The 17,950-nt window shown below is 39.0% G+C and overlaps 1 protein-coding gene across 2 annotated transcripts in view; it reads right to left on the bottom strand.

The window, feature by feature from the left end:
* LOC107048516 (serine/threonine-protein phosphatase 4 regulatory subunit 1) overlaps positions 1-16,205 on the bottom strand; it is a 65,290-nt gene extending 49,085 nt beyond the window's left edge. Inside the window, exons 1-2 of one of the 2 annotated variants that reach the window (XM_015271706.2) lie at positions 16,098-16,205; positions 6,915-7,074 (exon numbers count right to left, since the gene is read on the bottom strand). In XM_015271706.2, coding sequence (XP_015127192.1) covers positions 6,915-7,072 — 158 coding nt within the window. In that variant the 5' untranslated portion in view covers positions 7,073-7,074; positions 16,098-16,205. Of the gene's footprint in view, positions 1-6,914; positions 7,075-9,063; positions 10,081-16,097 lie in introns of those variants that run through there. The other variant, XM_015271707.2, reaches the window with a different exon arrangement.
* Positions 16,206-17,950: the final 1,745 nt, after the last annotated feature.

The raw sequence follows: 17,950 nt of genomic DNA, 5'->3' as shown, positions 1-17,950 counted from the left end.
GGGGGGGGGGGGGGCCGCGCACGCGCCGTCGTACTCCACCTGGCGCATCACCTGCTGCCCCCTGCTTAAGAACTTCGCCCCGTCTTGCTTTATTCTCACTTGGCCGTTTTCATTCTGATCACATTTGGAACCAAAGGTATACCTTATGGCTCTTTACAATATACTATGCTTTAATTTGATTCGTAAAATGAATGCCTTTTGTTGATATTCATTCTCAAAGATTTTAAAGTGAGAACAAAAACATCATTTCAAATATTCTCCACTCACAAATTTTTTGTCGATTTTTTTATCTCATTAAATTAATGGAAATAGTCATTTTCGTCTGCATCTAAAACCGGAGAAATATGTAGGAGAAATACAAAAATAAAATCAACATCAGCTGCGAAACAATTTTACACTCCAAATATAGAAGCAACATAATTCGTTGGAAGGAAAAAAAATATATAAATGAAAAAATATTCAAAGTAACAAGATGCAACACCGAGGGGTAGAGAACTAATGGAAATAAGGAAGAAGAAAACACATGCTATGGGGCTCGTGCCACGATCCCAAGAGTAGTATCTATCTCGCGCACACGTTGCAGCTGTCTTTTCGCCCTTCCCTTTTCCGTTCCAAGACCCTTCTCCTATGGTTGCAGTTAGCGTAGAAGAGATGCAAGAAGTTTTTTGGAGCCTCACTGGTATTATAAACTCAGGATATAGCAAGCTATAATACAGTGTCTTTGAATTATTTAGATTTTTACCGAACAATCTCCTTACACGTCCTGAATAATGCAGGGTTCAAGATTTCATATCTGATGATAATATGAATAAGTATTTTCATCATGACTCAGCTACATAAATTTCGTATAAATCCTGGGTTTATACGTTGAGATTTATTTAATTGTAAAGGATTAAGTTGTCGGCTGGAGGAGTCGTTTAGCTTGAATTAATGTGAGAGGATACACGTGAATGAAGAGAGAGGGAGAGGGCGTGAAGTGTCTGAGGGTGAGAGGAGGAGAGGAATGAGCGACGGGAATAAAAAAAGAGGAGGAAAGAAAAACATGAGGCACGCCAAATTTTCCGGGAAACGCCGGAAACTGAGGATAAAGTTCGGGCCAAAGGATGCGACAGCTGGTCAAATGCGCTGGCTGGGGATCGAGTGTGGCGTCAAAGGCAGTAATCAGGGGGCTTCGGTTCTAAAGGATATGATGGGAGTTTTTCGAGAGACAGATCATCTCGCTTCAACAATTCATGTTTCAAGTGTTTAATGAACGCAACGAACAATTTGACTTGCTAAAACCTTCTTTTTAATCTCTCGTTGTCAATTTTTTCACTCGTTTGGGGTTCAAATGATTGTCTCGAATCCGAAGGTTACAGTCTCTTCGAGACGAAGTGTATCGTTCTGCGCTCTGTGTAGATTTCTCCAGGCAAAAAGTTGAGAGCCCCGGGGATATTTTGGCGGGCCGCAGCCGTGAATACGGCTGACCGGACAAATTCGATCGTTGTCGAGCGTTTGACGACTATTGGACAGAGATATATTCGGTTACCGTGGCTTAATACGAGACCCAAACCCGTAACACGATAACTCCACGTTAACGTATTTTTTGCGCCCCCCAGACTCTGTGATCCAAATGATGGGTGGAAAGGATGATAAACTTGAGAAATAATAAAATGAGGAAAAGTAGAAAGGAGGTCATTGGATATGACACGGGGAGAGAGGAGGGGAAAGGTCAGAGAGGTGTCTAATGGTGGAATGGAGAGAGATTGGGGGCAACCTCGGCGTTTTAAATAATTAAATGACTGTGGAGGAACGGGGTGGCTGTCAAGGACAGAGACAGGGAGCACTTTAGCTGGAACGTCTGCATGATTCTTCATTGAAATTAATGAATTATTGAATATTCGGTTAATGAATGTCGGGGGTTTATCGATTTTCAGTGATGGGCATTTGTGTTCAGCTATTTTGGTATCAACGCTTGAAAATTTTGGTAAACGGAATGATGCTCTATATACTCATTGCAGTTACCAATTTATTCTTTGATTGCACTGTTAAAAATTGTTGTCTGAATTTTCCGTGCCAAATTCCGGAAATTTTTATTGTTTTGTAATTCCACTGAAATTTCAGGAAATCTTGAAAACGAATGGAAAACTAGAAAATTCTTGTAAATATATTCGTGAATTTTCAGGACAGTGACACTGAATGCGATTTAGAGGCAAAAAAAATCATGAAATTTCAAATTTCACTGGAAATTCAATGCAATTTGACACTGAATATTCGTATTAGATTGGAAATTCAAATAAATTATGGAATTCTCGTCTTTATGCTACTTAAAATTCTGGAATTTTACTGAATTTTCAGTGAAACCTGAAATTTCATGATTTTTTCCCCCCTAAATCGCGTTCAGTGTCACTGGCCTGAAAGTTGGTAGTCAACTGTCCATGAAGTTTTTTTTTTTTTCTAACAGTGGGAATTTAGGATGCAGTCCAGGAATTTGGAAAATTCAATCAAATAGTACGATCTAACTCCCCATTCGGTTAAATTTTCGATCATTGATGTTAGTTTTTCATTCAACATCGAGTGGGCTTCAACCTTTTTGAACATGTATCCAGTTCTCAATTCTTATGTTAATCTCGCTGCCATTCAATAATTGTAATTCAGGCGCACGGTTGAAACGATTTCAAATGATTGCATTAATTTCAAATAATTACAATGACTTCATTGATTGCACTAGCGCTTGACACCAGGATTACGAATGTCACTTGCCCTTCGTATTAAAGATTTATCCGCTGAACTCAATATTGCATTTTATCTCACTGATTTTTGTATGCTTCCTATGACACATCTTCCTATATTTCTTATTTTCGATGTGATTTTTTCTTCACTTCTGCTATTGGATTTCATCGATTGAAAAACGGAAACAAAAAAATTAAATGCGAAACCTTCTGTGCGCCCTGGTGTCAGCAACCTTTGAAAATCGTGGTGTGCCACCCGTGTGCATCGGAATCGTATGGAGTGAGAGTAAACGAGGCACTCGAAAAACCCAAGCTCATTTGGAAGGGGGTCCGCACATGTATAGAGATAAATACAGACAGAGCATAGGTACGCCACCGGCAAAATGGATAAAGTCTACACCTGGCCTCCGGATGTTTGACGGCGGCACGCGCTACACTCTCTTCTCTTTTGCCCCCCTCACGTTCTCTTTCCTCATTGGCATCAGCCAAATGCATACCCTCTTCTTCTTGCTTACATTGTGAGTATGGTGAGCCCATACACACCTGCCCATCAGAGCCAACATGTACGTTCCTGTATACTAACCGAAGAGGGTCATAAATGCATACAACGCAGGATTACTACCCCGGAGGAACGCGCGTCCGCCCGAAAATCAGCCCAAAACTTTTGATGGCTGGGCGAGATTGTTGAACGGAGACACAATCAGAAAGATGAAAAATTGGATTGAAACGAAAAAAGGAGGGGAGATTGGGGAGGAAAACTGACAGCCGGCTTCTGGCTCCCTTACCTTTCCTGTCCACCTTTTTTTGCCTAATGTGGAGGATGTCAATGGATAAATCATTTAGCTTGATTGACTAATGATCTTTGGAAATTAATTTCCACATTTTTTCTTTTAATCGGATAAATCATTCAACTGCATTCGCCGCCTCGATTGATAAATATTCCGAATTGTATCTATTCATTAATTTACTTGATTCTAATAAGTCGTTGAAGTCCGATTGGAGAAATAATTTTCGAATTTCCAAAGGTTTTTAATACCGCTTAAACAGTGGGAAGGAAAATACGAACAAAATTATCCCAATATTCAACGAACATCTGATGATAATATCCTACCGTCGAGCTGGATTGATTTTAGAATATAATTTTCCAACACACAAGAAACCATGAGTGTGAACCTTGCATAGTGTATTTTATTCTTTGTTAAAAGTATCACAGCTAAGAGATGAAATAACTCAAATGTAGGTTTGATTTTTTTTCTATGTGAATTATTTTCAACAGGAATTATTTACCCTTACCTGCGAATGATTCATCCTTTTGTGATGTAAATCATCCCTAAATCTGGGTTATTTCATCGTCTAAATGAAAAAAGGTAAGGCATCCCAAAGAATGGGGTTGAATACACCAAGCAATCTTTAATTTACCCTTATCGTTATTTATGAGAAGATCCCGTGATATTTTTTCTCAAAATAATTCATTATCGGAATGAAGTCTCAAAGTTTGCACGATGCGTACATTCGGCTTATCATATTCTCCGCTTCAATATTCACTTTTTGATGAAAATACAAAAATAACATTTATTGCAATCGCACATTTACAAGAACAACAATTTTCACCTTATGGAATGTGTCATAAAATTTTTCATAACAGTGATGACAACTTCTGACGCAGTTCTCCCCTCATAAATGAGCGTATAAAACTCCTAAAACATTTATTCCCTCAATTCCTACAGTACCAAAGAAGAGGATGCGCATATAAATTCAGATAGTATACGAGCACGAGCTCATTGTACATTTCATAAAATTACTTTCCGCGAACAAATATACCCGTCGTTCCATCTATATACATTTTATCAATATATCTCATACCTAGTTGTTCCACATATATTGATCACTTCAGCACGTGCTGGTATTATGACGCCGACTCCCAATAACTGCAGCGTCATTCCATAACAAGTAGATGATTGGCATCTGTGTCACTAATCATGAGGTTCTTGGTACTGAAAATTCCTTAGCATCGCCGCCAACAATAAAATCTGACCTCCCACTAATACATTCTCATTCTAACCCAATCATAGAGACCATTCGAATAGACACGTATGAGCGTAAAAATTTCGTGTCGAAGACGGAACCAGACGGCACGCAGACAGTCTGAACTATTACTGGATCGGTCTGTGCGAAAACGGATACTGTGAAAGCGGGCAACAGCCACAAGATACAGAAGTTACAGAGTAAAGTCCATCTACAAGTACAAAAATACACTAATGTTGTCTGTCCCATGCCACAAGTGTAGGTGGTTGGTACTCGTCTCCGAAAATATTATCCAAATCCACCACTCTCCTGAATCCCGAGCCGCAGAATTTGGTTTTACGTCAACTCAGTGATTTTATTAGTTTTCGAGTTGGTATTCACATCAATTTTTGACAGGAGTATACTGTTAAAAATTTTTGGCTGACATTTCCCGTGCGCTTCTTAGAAATTTTTATCACATTTTAGTTCCACTAACATTTCAAGGAATTTCATCATTGAAAATTCAAAACTCAATGGAAAATGTAAGTTTTAATTTGATTATTCCATGGAAATTAATAGAAATTAGAAAAATTTTGGTAAGTATATTCATAAAGTTTAAATTTCGTTAAGCTTTGAGTAATGAAATTCACTCCTGGAAATTACTAATCAACGATCCATGACATTAGAATTTTTTTAAACAGTGTATGTGACTTTTAGACCAAAAACCGACATAGTTTAAACAGTTTCTTCTCAAGTTAATACTTGGCATTGTTCATGGTTCATTTGGTCAGTTTACAACTCAAAGTGAAAGAAATTGAAATCAATTTATTCATAAATAGAACAAAATTATTCGTTCGTGAATGTTGAAAAAAGGGAGATAGTTGTGTACTTGAGGATGAAAGCTAGAACTATTGGGGATTCTCTACTGGCACAGAGTGCAATTTTTATTTTCCACAGTTGTCGACCGCTTCAGTTTGCATATTTTAGAAACTTCTTACTGGCAAAGATTTAACTCTGAATTTTAACATTTTTTTTAGGTTGCAAAACGACGGAATTTGATGGATATTTGGCCTAAAAACTGCGTCAGTTGGTTATAAACCGACCACGATGGTCGGTTTTTGGCGGCCGCATGAAACTTTTAAGTCTTTGAATTTTACGATTTTGAGAAAAACAGTTGAACAAAAAAAATTTATTCCACATTCACAGATAATTTTCAACTTCCAATGAATATCAAATGGGGGTATGGAAACGAAATAGTTGTCAGATAATCCAAGAAGTCGATTTGGAAAAGTGCGAAATTATAAAATTTTGAGGTTAAACATAGGGATTTTCAGCGACTCGAATTTTCAGAAGATTTTAATAATTCATTGGCGTAAGTCTGGACCGAAAAAAAAGATGTTGATTTGTTCCATATATTTGAAAGTAGGAATATATATTTTTATGGATTTTTCATTCACAAAGTTTTTGTGTGAAAAGAAAAAATCAAAAAACGGCGGGAATTCCCTCATTACCCGACTTAAGGGTAACTGACCATTCCTTGATAAATCAGACCGAAAGCCGTTCAATTTCTAAACTCGGGATCCTCCACCCCCAATAACTTCTCAATGAATTGCCAGTGTCTACGACTCAGACAGTTTTTCCTAATTTATTAATCTGGCGCGAAAACCTCTCGGGACTAATACAACGGAAAAAATTAAGAAGTAAAACGAGGTCAGCGTGTCGAGACGAAAGGCCTAGCGAAATGAAAATAAAAAAATTGGTTTGAAAATTTAGCGTCTGATGTTTTAGAATTGGCGTTTATTTGGGCCTCGAGACCGTAGGGGCCGTGGCGGGTACCTACTCCAGTCTGGATGACGTTGACCCCATGCGCTCCACTACAGGCGCCCAAAGGCGTCGCGAATCTCAGTCTCAAGGAAAGTATAGCAGACTAAGACAAAGAGGAAAGAAGAAGAATGAGAAGGGATGCCGCGACGCTGACACACCGCGTATATTTGGCTAAAGCTTCTTGAGCCTTCTACACTATCATCTACATCCTCAATACACTGCACTCCACTGCCTACATTTCCTGTCTGCATCAGACAAGTATGAGTTTTGTCAGTTGGTGCACCACTACTTTGACTAAACTTTAGTTTTGATTTATGATTTCTTCTATATTTCAGGGCCTTTAGCTGAATAGTATTCAAGGAGATATCGACTCACCTATTGTGGACCATTTCGCATGAGGCATATTGCTGGAGCCTGGCCATGGGATGAAGAGCATCTCCTCCGCCCTCGTCGTCTCCGCTGCCTCCACTATCGCTTTCATTGTCCCTCTGATATTCACCATAGTTGGAGTCTCCAATCTCTGTATTCGCCATTTCTAAATGCCAGAAAAAGGGGGAAATACATAAAGAAAATGTTGAAGTATTTTTAAGAGATTCATGCAGGACAGAAGTTGGTCTATATACCATATCTATATCTGTGCTTTGACATTATGGGCCGATTTTTATCGAAGACGGGATTGGGTGAACCGCAAGATCTCATTTTAGGGCACAAAGCTTTCGATTCAGATTGTTGAAGAAATTCCAAAGGGGAAGTAGACATTCTAGGAAATGACGGCTCTAACAATTGCGTAATTTCCTAGCTGGCAAAAAAAGGTCATGTCAACCTTCCCACTTTATTTAATTTGTTTTCCTTGCCCGTTTACATTCTTTATTTATTCAACCCTTTATTCATTCATTTACCAGCAATTTTGTAAATTTAATATGCAGACGAAACTATAGATGGAGAGGGGGAAGGGGGATGAGAAATATGAGTAGGACGGTAGTAAAGTAAAAGCAGGGAGGCCACAAGGGTAGAATTGGGTATAGTAGAAACGACGGGCCATCCAGCGAAAGTGGAAAGAGCAGAGGGGCGTGGCAAGATGAATGATCGCAAGACGCGGGAGTATTGATCCCGCGGCAACTGTAGTCTCGTTTTCTGTCTTCCTTCATCTCATCCCCCTTCCATCCCGCTACCGCCCACCCGCCCTTAAAATTTCTCTACGCACGCACTGAAGGTATACGTGGACAATAGGACAACACTTGGCCAAATTTGTCTTTCTCCTTTTAACAACTCTCTATTTTCTCAACCCAACACCCTTTTTATCACCTGCAACTCTCAGCCCCCGTAATGCTCGATTCAGGGTCATGTTTTGTCACATGTGTGTGTGTGTGTGTGAATGTGTGGGAATGTGTGTAACCCCATTCCTCCTTCCTCAATCTTGAATATTATCTGCGGTTGAAAGTCCTTTCTCCCTTCCTCCATTTTCATCTCCACCGAGCATCAAGTCGATTTAATGATTACCGCTTGAGGATATCCATTTAGTCGGGTACGCTTGCGAATAATCATCGATCGAGTGTCGAATACAAATGGGTTAGATGACGTTTTCAATTTCATTTGACGTCAAACAGATTGGTAGGTTGATTAAAACTTGATGAACGCGTGTGAACTAAATGCTTGCACTACAGCAATTCTCATGGTGAATAGAGATTATATTTTCACCAATATTGTGAATTATTACAATATGAATACCTATCGTGAAAATATGCAACGGTTATTTGGGTATTAAATTTCAATGGGTCGTCGAGAATCGATTCATGGAAAATGGAATGAGGTAGTGGGACACGTGGCATTCCCAAGGTCGTTGTGTCACGAGATTCAGAAAAAGCACAATTTTTTATGTTCATTTTGGAAATGAATGACTTCACCTCTTAAGGGGCTTGACCAATTTTCAATGTTTTAGGATGGATGGGGATGGGTGGTTGGAGCTCTTGAATAATATGCCGCTGTGACCAAAGGAAATTCTCACAGTTGACATTGTTACTTTTCATCAGGTACATGCGAGTTAAAGACAACACTTTAGGACTTGTTTCAGTGCATTTCAGGATATATTACGTCCTGTTCTTCTACACTTGAATAAATTATCGCCTCGATTTTAGGGTTGGACTCGTGCAGTGGTCTACTCCTCCACAAAAACGCGAAGGATTCAGGATGGAGTCGACGAAGAGAAACGAGTGAAGGACGACAAAGGAAGAAAAGTGCAAGGAAGGCGCAGAGTTAGATCAATAACAAACCATTATGGACCCTCGGCTCTCTACGTGTATTCAGGGGAAAGGAAGTATATAAGGGGTGTAACCCGTTCTTCTAACCTCACCTTCGCTCCTTTCGAGGAAGACACGCAATTGCGTATCCTCAAGACTCTACCAAATTTTTCGCCGTACATATAAACTCCATAAAAATTAACATAATTTGATAACATGAGGGAGACTAAATATTTTGGAATAACACATTCAACATTATTTATTTGTCTTGAAAACAAGCAGCCCACCTTTTTGATGCCGACAAAACAACAAATTTCTTCAGGTATCCACATGATTGGTCGGAGCACAAGTCAGATATGACCAGTGATTGCGACGACTTGTGAAATATTACACTTTTTTACTTCCAATCGATCAACAACCACTGAATTTTATTTCGAGTTACGATAAATATTTGATCATACTATTCGCACACATTTCACTCGCAATATCATTGAAGTATCGTTCAGGAGGTCTTTGCACCGTAACATTACCGAGGTCCTTCCCCGAATCGGCCATGCGTGGTCGACGAAGTAGAGACCTTTCTCGTCCTTCAAACGAGCCTCTTTATTGACCTGAGTTGGGCGACGATTTCTCCGAATTTCACCCCTATCTCTTAATCAACATCATTATTAAACCCATCAACAAAAATAGGGCTAAGCTTTTCGAACGAGAGGACATTCGCATCGTCAGTTTTCGAAATGCCCAACTCCCCTGGAGCTGCTCAAACTCAGGATAATGCTTCCCAGACGTCCGAAATTCATTCAACCACAATCCAATGAACAATTCCACATTCTTCGCCTGAAATGACGCCGAAAAGCCATCTTCATAGTGGCCCAGCTCGTTCGACGGCCATGCTTGATTTCATCGTCATCATTTTCCCAACCAATCACCATGATTTTTAACAATAACACCCACCATTCCTGAACAATTTTCAAACCAACACTAACATGTCATCAGCCCCGAAAAATCCACAATTTCGTCACAAAAAAAAATGAATCATCACAAAACTGTTCACTGACACTCACCAACTTCCTCAAGTCCAAGTACCAGAATATCTCCACCCGAAAAAAAAAAATCTAAACAATTGTGAAACCTCCCTGAATCTATTCGTTCCTCAACCACGGTACATTGCACTCTGTTTTTTCATAAACAACGGCGTTCAACCACCGAACAATATTGATCCCGCAACGCTGCCCCCTCAACAACATATAAACATTCTTCGCCACAGGCTATCTACGACCTCAACGATAGCAAGATAAAGACGGTTGAGGAGACGAGAGCGTAAACGAAACCTCATACGTTAGTTTTGATGAAACACGCCGGGTAGACCGGCGCTCGAGCCAATAGTGGCGATTGGTTGGCATCACTCGGTGTAAGTCGGCTGGCGCCCCCCCTTGTCGTTTTCCTAGTATTATTTCTGTAACCTCGTAGTGCTTCATCCTGCATACGGTTTAGTGCCGGTGAAATGAGTAAAGACCTATCGATGTATGTATCTATTACGACAGTATTATTTGGTCTCACGCGCAAAAGTCCACCAACGAGACACTGAAAGCCCTCGACAGTGAGTACGGAGAGGGGAAATGAAGAAAAAAAAAAAGAATAACAGACATACGAATGTCAAAGTCCTAGGTTGTGACGACAGGAGGGGGGGCGCCACTGTGTGGCTCCCAGAGTTGGCTGTGTATTAATACTCCGACGAGTGTGGTGACGCCCCGGCGATCGATAAACGTGCGTCGACCATGCGAGACCACGCCAATATTCGAATTGGTTCCATGCATTGCGCGCGTAATGTGTAATAACTGACAATGAGTACATGAGTACAATGAGAGAAGGTAAGGGGGAGCAGTGAGTGAGAGGATGTAGGCGTAAACAAATGGAAAAAGAATGCGTTTATGTTGATTGTTACTGAGAAAAAAAAAAATCACTGGGGAGTCATTCATTGATTCATCTTGCGTCATTACACGGCCTATCTGATATTGTATATTCACCTACATGCGCTTGAGGATGTTAAATCCTACGTGATAAGACATTCTGTCGACTGTTGGAGACATTTAGAAAGGATCTGAGTGAAATGACAACTAATAGCCCGAGAATGTTCCTCAATAATTCATGTAATTTTCGTTTTTAATTTCTCGATGGGAAGAATAGAAACGTAGTCACTCGTGTGGAATCCGGTCGTTGCACCACTACGTGGTCATTCATTGATTACATCGTATGCAGGCGTGCTGCGATGACTTTACGCTAAGATTAAACTTAGCGTGATCACATTGGTCGGGGTATGGGGAGGCAAGCTCGATAAAAAAAAAATTGAATAAAAAATGATTCGGGAGGGGAGATTGATACGAATGAATTGAATGGTGCGCAGTCAGTCACCTGAACCCCGGGAACTTTGGGCGGAATCTCGCGTGTATTTTGACTATACAACGCTGAGTCTACGAAAAAATTTATATAAAGAAATTCCTGACACGCAATTTCCGACATTACCAACGAAAAAAAAACTAAACGTGTGTGTGTGTGTATATATATATATATAGAGGGGGAAAGGAAGAAACAAACTGATACTGAAACGCATGGGCTGTCTATTGAGCTAGAATGCGGAAGTAGAGCTGGATCGATATGGGACAAAAATACAGCCTTATTTTTCCCGACAAAAACTTTTTTTATTCTATGAAACTCTTACCAAGGGAATATTTTTTATTCACAAGATCTTTTCATCTACTCATTAATGGTTTCACTATGGTAGTACTTTTTTTTTAATAAAATTGGAACGGAAAGAGCGAGCGTACTCGGATAAACTCAACTCTACACTCTGTCGTGTACGCTATCGTAATATTTATTTCTGTGAATGAAAAAAAAAAGAGAAAAAATTCCATTCGTTAGTTGGTACATAGGATTGACATTAATTCAGAGGAGAAATTTTAACGAATAGAGTGAGACATGGTTATATGGGTCTCGTGTAAATGAGGATCACAGACGGTTATGACCGAGATATATAATGAGAATAATTTTCTGATGTTCATTGAGAACGTTTATTGTCTTAAAATAGCGTGCAACACACTACCCAGGAATGTAAGGGCAGAGCCGTGGAGTTTTATTGTGGTCGACGGGGGCGCTGAGGCCCTGGGACTAATTCCATCTAAATTGAGAGCTGTGAAATAATATCATAGGTATTTTTAACATCAAAACGAGTTATTCCTGTGTTGTAAATTTGATACGAGTCAATTACATGTACCTAAATAAACAAACAAATGATGTTGTTTCTTTTATTTTGGGGGATTGAGATTCATAGGGAATCCGGTTTCCCACGCTTTCAGGCGCGTCCGCCAACAACTCTAATCGGCTGCGACTGAGAAAGCCAAGAAGAAAAAAAGACAAGAGATAAAAAAACAAATAAGAGAGGATGAAAAATAAGAAGAAAGTGAGATTCCTGAGGAAATTACGACATTTCTGTTGGTCCCTTATCTAGAGTCGTCGCCCGGAGATATCAGTCTTGTACTCCTTTATTTATTCTTCTTTTACATTTTTATTTACTCACGTACTTGCCTCACTTCTTGAATGCATTCATGAACCTCACTGAATGATTTCAGAATGTTGCAGATTTTTCTTCCCCTCCGGGTGAAAAAAAAAAATATGGGAATTTGAAGTGTGAGCTTTTGAGATCGAATTTATGAAGCGCCACTTCCCTGCGGAGGTGGCGCTTGAATCCAAGCGATCCAGTGGCCCTTCAGCATAGAAAGTGGGGGTCATTCAAAAATTCTCTTTCTCCATCCCTACTATTACTCATGAACCGATAGTAACGGTATTTCAAGTACATGAGGACGGAGAAAAACTCGACAACATGAAAAAACACAATTTTCCCACATCCTGCGTCGTCGCCCTTCGCCAAGACGTCATACCTTTTCTGACGTAAAATTGCCATCTACGCACTTCAGAGTAAAAGTTATCGTTTAGAGTGTAAAAACTCGTTAGTACCATAACCGCACATGGAAGAAAATCGTATAAATAACATTCCAATGATTGTCATTGAAAAACTCGCAATAGTTGATTTAGGAAAAACCAATATATAGATGAATTGCTCGTTATTGAACGTAACATTTCTAATTGCACAATCTCATTAATATGATATTCATTCCTCCCTCGGCATTCCTCCGCATCCCGTTGCACTCACGTTCTTCTATTCTTCCTGGCCCATTTGCGCCGATGGAAGTAATATAGGAAGGGCTCGAGTGGTGCAGAGCAACCATTGCTCGAAGAACAGGAATTCGTCGGTGAAATCGATCGATTTTATCAAATGCTGAATATTTCACCGAGTGAATCGTTCGCCTCCCCCATTTTCATTGAAGAAAAAGAGTTACTACAAATCGTAGCACTGAACCCCTAGTTTTTTTCGTTAAAAAAATGAAGAAACGAGGTAATATGCATCACTCATTATTACAACTTTACAATTCAACGGCGGATGCCGTGGTGGTTGGCATCTTGGAAGAATCTGCTCTCGGGTCTGTAAACTCTAACGAGTGCCTGTGCGCGGTCACACAAACACAGTGGTGAAACGGCAAGGGGCGCGAGAGCGAGCGAGATATACCGAGGAATAAATAAAAATGAAGGAGACGAAGGGAGGAGGAAAGCTGAAGAAGCTCGGAAAGCAACAAGGTGATGTGGAAGTGAGGAGGCTGGGGGGAGGGGCAGAGAGGATTTGGGGAGATGTACGGTGCAACGTAGTCGGGTAGCGTTGGCAATAGCAGTGGCATGGACCAAGCAGGCAAACGGGAGGGCCCATGGCATCCAAGGAATGTCTGTAATAATCGAGGAGCCTCCTATTTGCGTACCACTAGGCGGCGCCACGTATCGGGCTTTGGGGTGAGCCGCAACAATTCGTACTGTGGAACTAATTCTTCTCTTTTTTTTTTTTCAATGTATCCTCGATTGTCTAGGGGGATGTCTTCAGAGGAATGTATATATAATGTTTTCAACAAGTTTTGAAACAACCACAAAAAAACGGGGGAAAACGGGGTGAAGTAAATAAATAAAAATAGAATGAAGATGAAAAAAATGGATGAAATAAATAAAAGAAGGAACCGGTACTTTGGCTGAGGGGTGCATTTCGTTGCGATTATAAAAGCATCGACCAGCCCCACGTCGTCGTACAGTCTAGACGGACGGTGGGCCTTCTATCAAAAACAGACCGACGAACTGAAAAGAAATCCTGAAAGGGCAAGGAACTCTCTTCGGGGCGAAATAAAAACGAGGAAATAAATATATGAAAAAAAAGACCGTTACCACAATGCAAAAAGATTCGAGTTTCTGTTGTGCAAGTAGAAAATTGTGAAGAGAATGGATAAAAAAAAAACGAGTAACGCGGCTGTGAGCCATACCAGTTTGATACTTGGTTGACCTTCCCGAAAAGAGAAGGAAGAACAACAGTAAACAGAAATGCGATGAGAAAATTGAAGACAAACCGAGACAAACCACTGATGTAGAATTCCTATCGAGATTTGAAACAGAGGGACTACGAACTGTTGGGGATGTAACAACCTTGACCGGTCATGACGAATCAATCGATTATCGTTTAGGAATCGGACGGTAGACGACCGCCGGATTTCTGGTCAAATAGCGGGCCTTATCTCCCTCGGCTTATGGAAATGCTAATGGGAAAAAAATCATGTAAATTCCGCGGGACACGACAGAGGATCAATTCTGAGAATAGCTATCCCAAGATTTTTCATTAAGTACAGTATATAGCTTCGTGAATCAACAATTCCAGTCAAAGAAACGATGACAATAAATACCCGGAAGGAAGTACAAATCAGGAAGTTGAGACGTTTGCGTATATGTCACGTGATTCCACGTCATGAGGGAGCGTTGGTAGCGTAACATGAATCTTCCATTACTCACGAAAAAATTCATTCAGTTTTGTGCTGACACGCAAGACCATTTTTTTGTGGTCGGCATGGAAATTTCGGAGACAATATTTCATTTGAAAAATGAAAGTTGGATTAGATGGTGAAGTGCGACGACGCTGATGGGACAAAAAATTGCCACAGTGCAAAATTAAAAATCGTCATTTCAATACCAAGTACCACGTACCGCTGGATCTTTTACTAATTGAATATGCGAAGTCGTACTTTAATACAGCTCGTACTTCGTTCGATGATACGCACATTATTGTGGAGCGTCAACCGGCAGATGGCACCGTAGAATAGAGCATAAACTATTGTGTAGTAGAATAGAGAAGTCTGGAGATCAGTAGCCCAGATAGATGTACGGCATAGCAAGTATTCCTTCTTGCTCTCATTCTCTCTCTGTCACTCTCGAACGAGTTTTTTTCGGGTACTCAGGCGGATAGAAAGATGACGCTACTAACTGGATCGGTTGAGAATGCGTTATTGACCGTTAAATTTACTGATTGGAGCAAAAACCGATCATCGTTGGAGCTAATGACTAGAGAATTCCATTCGACTTTGATTAGTGCGCTCACTCTCACTATAAAACCAAAATAGCTTAATGATGAATGCAAGAATGTTCATAACGATCTTTAGAGAATGAAGATCGCATAGTCCAGTCGTTGAGTCGACATCTAAATGAAATAGCTATAATTTCCTGAATGTTTCATTCTTCAGTCCAAAATTCAATACGAAATCGAAAAGCAGAAAATTCGTATCGATAAATCCAAACATTAAAGGTCAGGAATTTCATACTGGTCAATGCCTCCCAGTTTACGTTTTTTCCCTTTCTTTCTGCCCTTTTTTTATTTCCTTCCACTCCAAAGAACGTAAACACGAGGGTGGCGTCCACTGGCAAAAAATTACCTTCTCCAAAATAAGAAGAGTTGAAAAACTTGAAAAAAAGCCATGCAATATGCGAAAAGATCCATACAAAAACTCTCTCCACATCCTTCAAAACAATCTCCACGATTATATATATGGAAGGCGTTTGGTAGACCATAAAAAGTGGAAGCAAAAAAAAGTAGAGGGGGAGAATGGCTTGCGTTTTGGGCGGAAGTTGGTTGATGCAACATAACCTATAATGAAAAAAACGAATGGTAGGTCGCGGTTATAGAGCGCGACAGGGGCCACGCTAGCACGCGAAGGAAAACACGCTTGTCCGACAGTGATAACTTTCATTTAGGGGATAATATGTAGTACAATGAAACCAGATTATTAATGATAAAAGAAAAAAACAGAGCAGTGGGTATACAGCACGAACTGTAAACCCAGTAAAACTAATTTTTCGTCGGCCAATACATTTCTTTACATCAGTAATGATATTATATTTAACAACTCACGTTCATCCGTATCCTCGATGTCGGCATTCTGTAGATAAGATATATCTGAAACCCACAAACACCACAGGTTAAAATGAAAAAAATCCCTCGTGTTTTACGCAAGCCCTCGTCCCGTCCACGGAACACTTCACTCACCCGCCATCTTGTAACAAACTGTCCTGACATCTTGCGACAATTTTGCCAAAAATTCACAAATCTTTGGCCTCATTCTCATTAGTTGCGACGAATGAACGTTGACGAAATTTTAAAACATCGCAAAAAAATTATAAATCTCTAAATAAAAGACAAGATGATTGATAAACAAAAGAAAACGTTTGAAAAATGTTGCATGAAATGGAAGAGGCCACTTTCAGGGTGAGCTGAAACTACTGAAACGAGAAACATTAAATTTTAACTGCACACCCTCCGGATGCGAGCATCAAATAACAGAACATTTTTGGAAAGTGTAATTTTAACTGAATTATTATTTCTTGCATTGATATCAAATATACCCTCGAGATTTTTATAGTTGTTCTTAGATTTTAAATTAATGGCGAGATCGCGGAGAAATTTGAAAGTTATTGTTACAGTTCGATTTTTAAAATGTTCGTTAGTCTTCAAAGAATAAAGATTGCATCCATTGAACGGATCGTGAAAAAATTGGAAAAAAATGAAAAAGTGATAAATTAAGGCAAAAGTAATGAATAAAAATTCTTCAATTCTTCAATTTTTTCGTGATCTATCCAATGGATCGCAACCAATTTATGCATACCTTTGTTCTTTGGAGACTAACGAACATTTAGAAAAAACAAAAATTCTCAATCGAATGAAAATTGAGGCTCTTGGACGATTTTAAAGGCAAAAATGTTCTCATTTGTTGTTTTTTGTTTATTCATGGGACAAAATCGATTGTAGTTATCATTTTTCCCACTTTTTAACTTGTTCTATGATATGTCAAAAGTCGATCGATACGTCCCCTGCTCCAACGAAGACTGAGAATTATTATTACAACCCCTTGCATTGATATCAAATATACCATCCAGGTTTTTATGATTGTTCTTAGATTTTGAATTCATGAAAGTTCTCGTTAGAATTTAATTTTTAAAATGTTCGTTAGTCTGCAAAGAACAAAGGTTGTATCCATTGAACGAATCGTGAAAAAATAGGAAAAAAATGAATAATTGATAAATTAATGCAAAAGCAATAAATTAAAAAAAAATTTCTTCAATTTTTTCGTGATCTATCCAACGGATCGTAACCAAAATATGCATATTTTTGTTCTTTGGAGTCTAACGAACATTTAGAAAAAACAAAATTTGTCAATCGGATGAAAATTGAGGCTCTTGGACGATTTTAAGTTAAAAATGAAAAACGTGTTTTGTTTATTCATGGGACAAAATTGATTGTAGTCATAATTCTTCCCACTTTTTAACATATTCTATCATATATCAAAAATTCTATACGACCGATTGTTTTTTTTACAGTTCTATTTCTCCCCTTAGTCTTTCGATAAAATGTTAATAAAAAATATAATAAACAACATTAATAAACATTAATAAACAACATTAATAAACAACTTTATTTATACATACTTGAATGAATTTGAAACATCACATTTGAAGAAATCATCAGAAAGCTCACTTTCAGGGAAATTCATGAAAAATCCGAAATGTTTAACAATCATCATGAAAAATGATCATCCAATATACCAATCGTAATCATCTTTTAACTTCGACTTAGTGGCATTAAAATAAATATTTTAAGCTATGGTTGAATTCATTTGAAACATGATATTCAATGATATCCCTGGAATTTTTATTTTCAAAAAATATAAAATTTTTACGAATTTTCAAATAAAGCAAAATAACGATTAT

Source organism: Diachasma alloeum, unplaced genomic scaffold, assembly GCF_001412515.2.
Source record: "Diachasma alloeum isolate Michigan unplaced genomic scaffold, Dall2.0 Dall_scaffold_00194, whole genome shotgun sequence".
Lineage (NCBI taxonomy): Eukaryota > Metazoa > Arthropoda > Insecta > Hymenoptera > Braconidae > Diachasma > Diachasma alloeum.
This window is presented reverse-complemented; position numbering and strand designations above follow the sequence as displayed.